At 39.4% G+C, this 13990-nt stretch overlaps 1 protein-coding gene across 1 annotated transcript in view; it reads left to right on the top strand.

Annotated features, from left to right (window-relative positions):
• AGMO (alkylglycerol monooxygenase) overlaps nt 1–13990 on the top strand; it is a 296193-nt gene that overhangs the window by 148595 nt on the left and 133608 nt on the right. The window contains exons 9-10 of the mRNA XM_080665006.1: nt 5942–6076; nt 7549–7665. Of these exons, the coding sequence (XP_080521132.1) occupies nt 5942–6076; nt 7549–7665 (252 nt within the window). The remainder of the gene's footprint in view (nt 1–5941; nt 6077–7548; nt 7666–13990) is intronic.

Genomic DNA, 13990 nt, shown 5'->3' with positions numbered 1-13990 from the left:
AAGTATTAGCCATTGCAATTAGACAAGAAGAAGAAATAAAAGGCATCCAAATTGGAAAAGAAGAAGTAAAGCTGTCCCTATTTGCAGATGACATGATATTGTACATAAAAAACCCGAAAGACTCTATCAAAAAACTAACAGACTTAATAAATGAATTCGGCAAGGTAGCAGGATACAAAATTAACGCCAAGAAATCTATGGCATTTCTATACACCAACAGTGAACTTACAGAAAGAGAGACTAAAAAAGCAATCCCATTTTCCATCGCACCAAAAAAATTAAGATACTTAGGAATAAACCTAACCAAGGAGGTAAAAGACCTATATGCGGAAAACTACAGGACACTGAAAAAAGAGATAGAGGAAGATGTAAACAGATAGAAGAACATACCATGTTCATGGATTGGTAGAATCAACATCATCAAAATGTCCATACTACCCAAAGCAATCTATAGATTCAATGCACTCCCCATTAAAATACCAACAGCATATTTCACAGACCTAGAAAGAACTCTCCAAAAATTCATCTGGAATAAAAAAAGACCCCGAATAGCCACAGCAATCCTGAGAAAGAAGAATAAAGTAGGAGGGATCTCAATACCAGATTTCAAGCTGTATTACAAAGCCACTGTTCTCAAAACAGCCTGGTACTGGCACAAGAACAGACATATAGATCAATGGAATAGAATAGAGAATCCAGATATCGACCCAAACCAATATGCGCAATTAATATTTGACAAAGGAGGCATGAGCATACAATGGAGTCAAGACAGTCTCTTCAATAAATGGTGTTGGGAAAATTGGACAGATACATGCAAAAAAATGAAACTAGATCACCAACTTACACCATACACAAAAATAAACTCAAAATGGATACAGGACTTAAATATAAGACGGGAAACCATAAAAATACTAGAGGAATCCACAGGCAGCAAAATCTCAGACATATGCCAAAAGAACTTTTTCAGTGATACTGCCCCTAGGGCAATGGAAGCCAAAGAGAAAATAAACAAATGGGACTACATCAAAATAAAAAGCTTTTGCACAGCAAAAGAAACCATCAACAAAACAACAAGAAACCCCACTGTATGGGAGAACATATTTGCAAATGGTATCACTGATAAAGGTTTAATTTCCAACATCTACAGGCAGCTTATACAACTTAATAAAAGGAAGATAAATGATCCAATAAAAAAATGGGCAATGGACCTAAATAGAATCTTTTCGAAAGAAGACAGAAGGAAGACCAAGAGACACATGAAAACATGCTCAAAGTCACTTATTATCCGAGAGATGCAAATCAAAACGACAATGCGATACCATCTCACACCTGTCAGAATGGCTATCATCAACAAATCAACAAACGACAAGTGTTGGCGAGGATGCGGAGAAAAAGGAACCCTCGTGCACTGCTGGTGGGAATGCAGACTGGTGCAGCCACTGTGGAGAACAGTATGGAGTTTCCTCAAAAAACTGAAAATGGAACTCCCATTTGACCCAGTAATCCCACTCCTAGGAATATATCCTAAGAAACCAGAAACACCAATCAGAAAGGATATATGCACCCCTATGTTCATAGCAGCACAATTTACAATAGCTAAGATTTGGAAACAGCCTAGGTGCCCGTCAGCAGATGACTGGATCAGAAAACTATGGTACATCTACACAATGGAATACTATGCTGCCATAAAAAAGAAGGAATTACTACCATTTGTAGACACCTGGATGGAATTAGAGAACATTATGCTAAGTGAAATAAGCCAGTCAATGAAAGAAAAATACCACATGATCTCACTCATTTAGGGATAATGAAAAACATTATAAACTGATGAACCAAAAGATAGTTACAGAGGCAGTAAAGCATCAAACAGAGTGTCTAATTACAGCGGTAAGGTTAGGGAGAGGTGGGAGAAATAAGAGATCAACTGAAGGACTTGTATGCATGCATATAAGAGTAACCAACGGATGCAAAACATTGGGGGGTGAGGGCAGGTATGGGAGTGGGGTGGGGGGGGCAATGGTAAGATATGTACACATATAATACCTTAATAAAAATTTGAAAAAAAAAAAAAAAAAAAGAATGATAGGCAATACACTTTTAAAAGGTAGTAGTGGATTACACTATCCTGGAAAAAATTTTTAGTTGTGAAAGAATGTGAAAATAACCCTGGCATTTAAACAAAGACTTAAATCAAATTGGGCAAAATACATTAGAAAGCAATTAATACAATTTTTGAACATGTCTACTACCTAGAATTTAAACATGGCTCTTGAGCAAACATATTCTTTCTCAGAATAGACCTGAAATATATTCATGCATTCAGAACGGATGGTAGTAACATGTATAATTAAGGCTGATCCCACAGTAAGAAAAATATTTGCTTCAAGTCTGCATGACTCTGGTTAGAAATTCAGTGCAAGGCTTTGCCCACTCTTCCTGGATCTGTGTGCCAGGAACTATTATGGGTTGGTTAGGTCTGCATGTTCCCTCATCTGCGAAGACTTGTTTTCTGTCCTACACGTGGTATTGGTTGTTCACTGGTCTCAATGGTTGGCACAAGAGAAATTAGAAATGTCTGTGAAGCCCTGATATGTCAGCCACAGACCACCTCAAACACTCCTGGGGTTAGGACTAGCAAATGAAAAAAGATAAGAATGCTTGAAACCCTAAAGAGGTAAGTCAATGACAGCGCTGTCCCAGGGACTAGGTTTATGGCATTCAGGAAAGAAGAAAATTACAGGTTCATGTGGGTCTGCTTTTCAAACCTACTTCTTCACATTTTTAAGCAAGTCAAAATAAAAATAAATTGATAGTTATTGAGCTGTTACTATGTGCAGGCCATTGCTAACAGCGCAGCATAAATATTTGATGTAAACATTACTAAAACATTTTGAGTTAGTGGTTCTTTTCAGCTCCAATTGTTGGTGGACGAAACTGAGGTTCTCAGGATTTAAATGATTCACCCAACTACACACAGCTTGTTAAGGGTGAACTTAGCTAAGACGGATTCCAGGCCAAGCCCAAAACTTGCTTAACTCCATTTAAATTTTACATGCTCCTGCCCCTTTACAGAAAAGGCCATTGCAAATTACCTTCCTATTTCAAGTGAAAGACATTTTTTATCTCATACTTCAAAAGAAAAAATTGACTGCTTTTTCTTCTCTAGAGCATTTCTCTCTTGGTTTCTTGCTCTCTCTCTCTCTCTCTCTCTCTCTCTCTCTCTCTCTCTCTCTGGCATTATTAAGAACATATATCTCAGGAGAATACTAAAGAAGCATTTGATGGTACTTTCTTAATAATAAGTTTTACAGAATCAAAAACAATTTGGAAATAATACATTGAGAGCTGCTTCTTCACTTGTATAGTCCTGTCTCTGTTGTGAGGAGAATAACAAGGAATTATTGGACAACTTGGTCTCTGTCCTGTATGACAGAGCCTTTCAAACTTAAAGGGCATGTGAATCGTGGGAGCATCTGATGAAAGTGTGGATTCTGCTCAGCAGGGCTGCATCTGTCCAAGACTCTGTTTCTGACAGTCTCCCAGGCTATGTCTGTGCTGCTGGTTCATGGCTGAACATTTAAATAGAAAGGCTTTGGAAATGTGCACTCTTGCTGAGGAAGAGTAGCTCACGTGGAGGCTGAATAAAGAGATTGAAAACTGTACAACATGAGCTGCACGGAAAGTTGGATGCTTAGGATTTCCGAGACACAATTCAGATAATCATAAGTATTTATGAGCTGCTGCTGAATTTGTGTCAGTTTCAGATCTCCAGGCATCTACCCCTCACATAAACATTTTATTTTCTGTAGTAAGTTTCACAGCAGTGTCCATGGTTTAGTCTTCTACATGGTCAGAAATGTCAAATCAGCAAGATGTGATAATTAGGAGTTCCGGAACCTACAAAAACATATACCTACTTTCACTTATATTCCTTTATATTCAGCTCAGTCTCTCACCTTGTCCTCAGAAGCATAGGAAAAAAAAAACACACAAAAAAAACAAAACACCTTGGGATTTTTTTCTTTATTATTCTGCATAAACCATTTACTTTGCTCTTCTTTGGGGTCCAAGAGTTTCAGAGCATGGGGTAGCAAATAAGTAAGAAGGTACTCCTGATTTTAAAACATTACCATACAGTTCTCATGGTTTGAGTCTAGTATGATAGCAATAAAATTGCAGTCAGGTTTCAAAACAACACAACAGGTATATATTAATGTATAATTTCTAAATACATTAACTTTCTGCATTATTACTATTATTATTGCAAAGCTCCAGGGTAAGTTCCCATCTAACATTTTCTTTTTCCTCAAAATTTGCTTCACTAAATCCTAAATGGCTCCTTAATTGCTTAATCTTCCTTATTTAATATTTAAGCAATTTTTAAAACCATTTTTAACCCTAGCAGTTTGAATTCTTTGAGATACAGAGAAAATGCAAGCAAGACCACAGATTTGTATGGAGCCAAAGCTGCTTTCTACATGAATTTATTACTACACTTATAATACAACTCATCTCTAGAGTCTATAGTTGATATTCAACCTCTGGATTATTTTTAATCCTATGATGGATTATGACAAGGGTGGCATTTATAGCTAATTATCCTAATAGCTAATATTTATTGGGTACTTACCATGTATGGACTTACTTTTAACTTCCTTACATGTGAAATATATGTTATTTGAAGAATGGGGATTCCTGTTAAAAGCCTCAAGGCAAACTTTTGACTCAATCATCAAACTTTTTCTTTTCTTATTACAGAATACTAGAGGCCTGGTGTACGAAATTCGTGCATAGGAGCGGGGGGGGGGAGGTTGGGGGGCGGCTCTCAGCCCGGCCTGCACTCTCTCCAATCCGGGACCCCTTGGGGTATGTCTGACTGCCGGGTTAGTCGACATCCCTCTGGCAATTCAGGACCGCTGGCTCCTAACCGCTCACCTGCCTGCCTGCCTAATTGCCCCTAACCACTAGCGTGCTGGCCTGATCGCCCCTAACCACCCTCCCCTGCTGGCCTGATCGCCCCTAACCGCCTCTGCCTCAGCTCCCGCCATAGTGGCTTTGTCCGGAAGGAGGACTGGATGACCAGAAGATATCCAGTCAACCTGGTCTAATTAGCATATTACCCTTTTATTAGTATAGATAGCATATTTAATGCTCAGAGGTCTGCTATCAGAAATAGCTTTCAACATTTCTTTGAGATACAGAGAAAATGCAAGCAAGACCACAAATTTTTTTTTAAAATAACATGTTTGTCTATAGCTCAATAGAATAAATAATTATTTTAAAATAAGTGACATAGCCCTAACCGGTTTGGCTCAGTGGATAGAGCGTCGGCCTGCGGACTGAAAGGTCCCAGGTTCGATTCCCATCAAGAGCATGTACCTTGATTGCAGGCACATCCCCAGTAGGAGGTGTGCAGGAGGCAGCTGATCGATGTTTCTCTCTCATCGGTGTTTCTAACTCTCTATCCCTCTCTCTTCCTGTCTGTAAAAAATCAATAAAATATATTTAAAAAAATAAGTGACATATATTCAATATTTATATATTTCCATGTTCAAGGTAATAACCATTTAGCAAGACTTTAGAAAAGATGTCATTTGACATGGATATTGAGTACTCAGGATTCTAGTTAATTCCACTAGAAGCAAAGCCTCTTAACTCACTTTTTCTACTTTGCTGAGTTTCTAAATAATTGACCTATTTTTTAATTTCCAAGTTATAATTCTGAAATATTTACAAGGACACATTTAAATTTAAAGGTATGCAGAATACATAAGTAAATTATAATTTTAATGCAGTTGCATATTAAATAACATTAATCAAATTATATATAACATACTAAATATGTAAAATACATTAAATTAAATTAAATACATGATTTATTATATTTAATCTTTTTGAGAGATTTTTTATTTTAAATAAGCTATTTTTTTTATTCTTCTAGTTCCACCATTTAGTTTACATGTGGACTACATTCTGGGCCACACCTGGAGTCTTCAATAAGTTCTCTGTCATATTTAAAGGACCAGGATGGGGACCAGGTAAACCAAGACTTGGACTGAGTGAAGAAATCCCTGAGGTAAATAGAGTTCCTGGGTTTGATGATGGCGATGATTAGTCTCTTATAATGAAGTCTACAGCCAGCCTGTGTATATGCTGACTTCATGCAAATCTGATAAAAAAAAAAGATATTCTCTTAAACAGATGCAGCCTGGTGGTGCATAACTTAATGAGTGGACACCACCTAGGGGCCAATAAGAGGGGCGACTTCACCCAGTCAGACACTGCCTCTTACCAGGGAGCATTGTTTAGGGGATGGAGCAGCAGAGGCGATTTTGAGACCCACCCAAATCCATAGCCAGAAGACATTGTGTAGTTCAGACACCCATGCAGCTCAGTCACAGAATCCTAAACCACTGGAGATGGAGGGATCCTGAAAGATGAATTAGTCTAGCCTTTATTTTGTTCATGAAAACCTGAGGTCTCTAGAATGGAAGGTCTAAACTCACACCAAGGTGATGTAGTTATTGGATTAGACCACACCATTATTCATTCTGTAGTAGAACAGAAGCATTAAATACAGAAATCCCATTTTAAAACAAAAAATAAGGTCTAGTGATTTAAAAACTGGAAACCAAATGAAATATTCAGTTTTTTCAGTAATTCCTCTTATAGACACGGAAAAGGAATTTCTTTCCAGGTATTAAGGATTTATATTGTTGTTCCTTATGAAAATAACTGCCATTCATAGTAATATAAAAACAACAGAAATAGTAAACTGTTGGTTTCAAAGATAACTATGAGTATAAAATTTAGCCAGTATTTCAAGGAAATAAAATAATATATTTCATATGGGTGTTATTCTTATTTTCAAAAATATCCTCATATAAGTAAGGTTGTTTTCTCATTGAGTTATGAAAGATTCTATGTTGAAATTTCTCAGATCCTTTTGGTTATGTTTAGTCAATTATGTAATAAGAGCTAACTTGATATAAGTGAAAATATTTTGCTTATTTCAGCTCCAAAAAGTCTAGTTAACTATTGTCTATTTGTTGTTTTTTTAAATAGATAACCTAAAGTTAATATTTTTAAGTCATATTGTTGCTTAAATCTGAATTAAAACATAGAATCATAGTGTTTCTTGGAAACTCTGTAGTTTGAGAAAGTTGTTTCTAATAGGGCAACATTTCCCTTTGAGACATAATTATTTCCACTACCCAAAGTCACCTTCCATTTTCCTTTTTGCTATACTTTCATGTACATATAATCATGGACATATTTTCTAATATATTTTCATATTTTCGTGTTCATTTTGGTTATGTTTATCACCAGTACATATTGCCAAATCAGTTTTTACTTTGTTCTACATAAGGCAGACTGAAATCAGAATCATAATGCTGAAATGAAAAACAAGTGTCCTAACTTTTATATTTTTTCTATCTCAAAAAATGAATGTTAGTATCATTTTTTTGAGGGGGGGATAGCAAAACCTTTGCTTTCTTTTTTGCATATCTTTCTCTTCAATGAAAGGCTTCTTCCTTGTCTTCCTAGGTTACTGGGAAAGAAGTTCCCTACTCATCATCGGCGCCTTACCTATTAAAGATCTATGCAGTTGTACAGTTTGCTGTGATGCTGGTCTTTTATGAAGAGACCTTTGCAAATAAAGCTGTAAGTGTTGTCATTTTAAATAGTGTGAAAAATTATAAAATATCTCACATTAAAACAGGTAAATTAATTTTTCTAGACTATTGAATGTAAATTAATTATATCCAAAGTGCTTCAATATAGAATTTCCATCAAATGGTATACTATTGATCTAAATGATAAAGAGTAAATAATTTGCCACAAATAAATTCCTCATCCATTACAAAAAAAAGTATTTTGGAAGTTAGAATTAAATGTCTGGGAAAATACTTTATATTAATTTTAACCTACTTACCTTCAATGAGAGCATACCCTGATACTTTGACATTAGAAAGTTTTCAATGTATGGTTGACTTCATTTGTCTTTCCCTTTCTAAACATTCAAAATATTCAGGATAACCAGAGCACAGGACCAGGGTTTAGAATCTGGATTCTAAATCAGGCATTACCACCTGGGGAAGTTTTTTATTTCTTTGTGTATATATGTGTGTGTGTTTGCCACATAAAAATACTCTTACTGCCTACAGTTTTTAGAAAACAAAAATAGCATAATGTATGTAAAAATACACAGTACATTGTAAAAAGATACATACAGAGGTATTTTTAAATGTGTTTTGTTTTCTAGATTTATTTATATTATTTTCTTCCTGAAATGATTTACATTAGTTCAAAGAGGTACTTAAATTATAGTAAGGTATCTAATTTGGAAGTAGGTGAACTTGAACATAGAATCACAGAAGAGTAAAAAATCAGTGTCTTTGGCTTTGTTACCAGGAAAATATATACCTCATGAAGTAACTTCATTAAATCAGGAATTTTGACAGCTCACATAAGTCAAATAATGCCATCAGGAATCTTCTCATTCTTTCTTATAGCTCTGCTTTTCTCAAAATGCAGATTCTCCTCCAGATTTGCAGCCTTCGTGGTAGCAAGGTGGCTGTCAGGTCGCTCTAGCTTTCAGCACTGCCTCACAAAAAATGCCAGAAGTGAAAGTTTTACAGTGCAGTCTGATGTGAAGGCTTGGTTCAGCTGGGTATCACTGAACCAGGCAATATGGTCAAGTGCGGGTCATTGGCCATCCAGTCTATGAATGGGAAGACAGGGTCAGCTCCATAGGATCGTCATTGACTGAGAGAAGGGATAGGATGGTTTGGAAGAAAAACTGAGATGATAATAAATAGAAAAAGGGAAATAGATTGGAGTTGGCAAAAATAAATACTAGATCTCCATAAATCATTCTCACACAAAAATATGTGATTTGAACTTGTTTTCAAAAAATATTCTTTAAACACTTATAAAAATGCATATATATAAACCTTCCTGCAGGATACCAGAAATGTCATGAGACTATAATGGTGGGAAATATACTGGCTTACTGCTGGCACCCTCATACACATATGCACTACAACTAATGAAACCAATTCCACATTGTAGCAGGTTCATTTGCCTTTAGCTTCACAAGAGACAAAATTAGAACCCAAGAATGTATTTCAGCAGCAAAGCTTTCTTAGAAGTAGCATGAACTATATCACTCTCAGCAATGCGCCTGTAGATATCAAACTACCCTAATGTTTAAAATTATTGATGGCTTAACCTAAGGCCTCACAATCATCTCTTCAAGTAGTATGTAATTAACCCATCACTGATTACTTAGTTATCTTAATTTGTTCACCTAATTTATGACTAAAATATATATGTGATATAGAGTTCAGATAGTTGAATGAAACCAGAAGAAAAGCAAGATCATCTGCATCTAAATACAGCATAGGGAAAAGTAGGTCTGTAATTGTGAGTACATGACACATAGTTTGTTCTTGTATTACTATTTATTACTTGAGGCCCGGTGCACAAAATTTGTGCATGGTGTTGGGGGGGTGGTGTCCCTCAGCTCAGCCTGCACCCTCTCCAATCTGGGACCCCTCAAGGGATGTCCAACTGCCCGTTTAGGCCCAGTCCTGGTAGGATCGGGCCTAAACGGGCAATCGGACATTCCTCTCACAATCCAGGACTGCTGGCTCCCAACTGCTCGCCTGCCTGCCTTCAAGATCAGACGCACATTGGTCTTCAGACATTTTCTGTCGATAACGCTGGCTTCTTTCAGCTGCAGAGCTACCTTGTATCAATAGTAGATGTTTAGACATAGTCCCACCTCCCTGCTGTCAGGTGAATGAGAGTCCTGGCTATCAGGTGGCAGAGAGCTATCTGACCAACCGCTGATTCTCTAGGGGTGGGACTTCCTCCTCCCTGCTGTCAGATGGCTGTCAGGCCACTGAGAGCTGTCTGACCAATGGCTGATTCTGTGGGGGTGGGACTTCCTCCTCCCTACTGTCAGAGTCTGGGCCAGCACAAACTGGGACACAGCATCAAGTCTCCCTGCGCCAAAAGACACAGAGTCAACTCCCCGCCCACTTGCGTGTGCCCCCTGGGCGCAGCATCCACCCTCATGGAGGGGCTGACAGGCCCAGACACTTCCAGAGGCTGGGGAGCAGTGAGGCTGGATCCACCGCTGGAGTGGGTGGATCCCACCTCTCCCCTTGGTCCCCATGACCCCTGGCCTGGCCCACAGGCCCAAACACTCCAGCCTCGCTGCTTAGCCCCAGACAGTCCAGAGGTGCAGAGCAGCGAGGCGTGATCCGCCACCAGAGTGGGGGGATCCCGTGCGACCCGTGGCCAGGCCGACAGGCCCAAACACTCCAGCCTTGCTGCTCAGCCCCAGACACTCCAGAGGCGGCAGAGCAGCGAGGCGTGATCCGCTATCAGAGTGGGCGGGTCCCAACTCTCTGCTTTGTCTCAGGGACCCCTGGCTTAGCCGACAGGCCCAAACACTCCAGCGGCGGGGCTGAGGGGACTGGGCGCTGCCATCTTGTGGCTATGGGGGCTGCCATTTTGTCACGGAGTGACAGTTAATTTGCATATTACTCTTTTATTAGATAGGACTAGTGGCCCAGTGCACAAAATTTGTGCACATTAAAAGGTAATTAATGAGAGGCAATATTTTAATATTGCTATTTGCCCTTTCTCTATAATAGAAGTGTCTGGCCGGCCCCACCCCCATTGGGTGACACCAAGACCCGGCCGGCCCCATCCCTATCAAGCCCAGCTGGGAGGGGGATGCAGCCTCATGTCCCCTGGCCCTCACCCACACCCACTGTGCCACAAGACCCCAGACCCTCTGCGCCGTGGGACCCATCAATGCACCTCCTGGTGACCAGTCATTTGGTCGTTATGGATAAAAATAAAGTCATGCACTTAAGTATGCACATTCATTTTCAATTCCTGATTTGTCTACATTCTCTAAATTGCAAAATAAGTAAGATCTTCACCCAGATTGTATCATAATGCCAAGTTCCTTATATAATGACACATACCATTCTCTCCACTCAGTATGCTCCCTTTGAATGGATTAAATGTATGTGACTCAAATGAAAGGCACTGCAGCTTGCTCTAAATAGAGGAAACATTAGCTCATTACCTAACGCCATAAAGTAGTTTAAATGGCATATACTGACTTGAAGAACAGAAGGAAAAAAAAAGAAAAAACAGTGTTCAGTGCTGTGGATGGTGGAATCCTCTCCCTTTCCCTTTGTTTTTTTCTGCTTTTCCCGTGAACCTGTTTGTGCTCTGCCTCAAAATCAACACAGAAGACAAAATCAGTTGCTATAATCTGCATTTTATAGTGCCATTTGAATACAAAGAGGTGTTTTTCAATCTTTACCTTTTTTTTTTTTTTTTTTTTTTTTTTTTAATGAATGCAGCTCAAACTGCTCCCAATGTTCGAGGAGCCAGGCCAACATGGCTGTGTGGACACACCTTTGCTAGGTGCAGTCAGGCTTCAGGGCTGGGGCAGGGAACACGCCAGGTGTTGCTGGAAACGAATTAGCTCTCCTCTCTGCATAGCAGGAGTCTTTTCATTATAAAATGCAAAGCAGCAGCCGTTTTCCATTACCCCCATCCCCAGTCCTCCTCGCCCAGGGGGCATAGGAAGGGGCTGGGAGGATATTTACTCTCGGCTCTTTGATTTCTCTTATTTAACTGTGCCCAGTGACAGCTGCTTCTCTGAGTGCAATGCCAGCCGGCTCAGGGCTAGCCGCACCTGGAAGGCAAGTGGCAGAGCTGACCAGGGGCTTTGACCAAGCCCAAGCATGTGGGTCACAGCAACCTCAGCAGGCAGGCTGTTCCCAAAGACTCTAGGCCCCTCCCAGCTCCATGACCCAGCTCCCTGCCCTCCCCTTTCACCCACAGGTGCCACCAGCGTGGTGTGCCCCAAGGCTTGGTGTGCAGACACCAGGGATGCAGGTTCAAGATGCTCTGCCTCCTCCTGGCACTTTGAGCCATAAGTGCCAGCAGGGACCTTTCCACTCGGTCTTGGTCTTTGGCCACTGCTGAGGTTTTTTAGACTCTCTAGGCCAGGGACAGCCAGGACCTTTGCCTCTGACCAGTGCTGTGCCTGCAGCCTGCCTAGGGTACCCCCAGCCCCGGGAAAGCATGGGGGCTTGGCCAGCCTGGGTGAGGGGCCGTGGGGGGAGGTTGGCTAGCTGCCCCACCCTCAGTTGGGTTGGGAGAGGTTGATCTGGGGTAGGGCCAGGGGGGAGGGCCTGGGCAGGGCAGCCATCTTGTGATGGCATTATGGAGTGAGGGTCAATTTGCATATTACCTCTTTATTATATAGGATTTTAGTTATGGCATTATTTGTTATCATTATTAACCTACTTTGCCCACCCCTGTATCTAACTCTTGGTATCCTGACCAGTATTGAGTACAGTTTGCATTATTGAATTACTTTAGTTGTACTAAATAAAATCACAGAATAAATTGTAGTAATTTATAAAAACAAAAATGGGAATTTACCCATTTACGTTTTGAAATAGAGACCCTTAATATTAAGTTCACCAAGAGATTTGAATGTCTAAGCAAGAAAAATGTGGCCAGACACTATATTAAAATATGTAACATATAGCCTGGTTTTCACAGGATTTTTCAACTACAGTAAAAACTATGAGAAACTCATGTCAATTTATTGACAAAGAGAAATATCAAGTGTCAAAATCCTTTTCAAGCTGAAATTAGAGTTGGAGACAGCTTCATTCCTGACACAAATAACTTCTGAAAGGTGCATTTGCTTGTTTCCCACACATGTTTTTCTTTGCTAAAAACATGCTGTGCAACTAGGAAAAAAGATTGCTTATTTGCAAAATTTTATAGTGCCTTTCTAGTCTCAGGGATGTTTAAAAGCATACGAAGATGTTAAAATCCAACAGCAATATTTTTTTTCCAGATTCGCTGTAGCCAATAATCACAGAGAAAAGTTGTGGCTGACTTGTAATTGGGGATCCTGCTGCGGTCCCACAGCCTTTTCTGTTTATGCATATACCAGAGTAGATAAATACTCGCTTGTCTTACGTGTGCGAGTTTTGTATAAATAACTTCGGGAGTCAAAGAAGCAATTTGATGGCCACCACAAAGGTGTAGAAGGCACAGTCCTTTCTTTCTGAAACATGCAATGCATACATTTAAATATATAATGTTTGGTTTAGTGATATGACCCACAGACTTTTATGTTGATTTTGGTATAGTAATGCTTGAGAATTCAATTCCTTAGCTGCCAGGGTCCACTTCATGGGGTGATATCATGAATACGCATTTGAAATCAAAATATATTTCCAAAGTAAAATTATAAAGGCAATGGTATCCTTTGAAATAACAGACACACACTCAAAACTTTTTGAATATTTAACAGTCTTTGAATGTGTAGCTATGTCATTGCAGATATGTTTTTATAAGCTTATTTATTGATTTTTAGGGAGAGAAACATCGATATGAGAACAAAACATCGATCACTGTCTCCTGCACACCCCCTACTGGGGCTTAAGCCCACAACCTGGGCATGTGCTCCGGCAGGGAATCAAACTGGCAAGCTTTTGGTGCATGGGGTGACTCCCAACCAACTGAGCCACACGAGCAAGGCTGCAGATAAGTTTTCACACAGATTATTTGATGATATATTTCAAGTTAATGAGGCATCTGAGAATATCCTGTGTAAATTTGGAAACAGATTTTTATGGTTCCAAATTCCCTTGGTTTCTTTGTATTCTGTAAAACATTATGGGCACTGATATTTTGCAACTAATGTTTTCATGTTGACTTGTTTTAACAAGACCTTTTGAAAAAGCAATCAATGTGTTCAGTTGTACTCTTATGACAGAGAGTATCATTTGCACAAATTCAGTTTAGCTTAGGTTCTGTGTGAAACCACTCAAGTCAATATCCTCTGTATATTGTTTTCTTCCAGTGCAGCCCGCTGGGATTTAGTTTAATTTCCTAAAGTTTTTAGGTGGTAACTGAAATAATG

The sequence above is a fragment of the Plecotus auritus genome, assembly GCF_963455305.1.
Source record: "Plecotus auritus genome assembly, chromosome: 4".
NCBI lineage: Eukaryota > Metazoa > Chordata > Mammalia > Chiroptera > Vespertilionidae > Plecotus > Plecotus auritus.
Note: the sequence above shows the minus strand (reverse complement) of the source record. Positions and strands in the feature narration are given on the sequence as shown.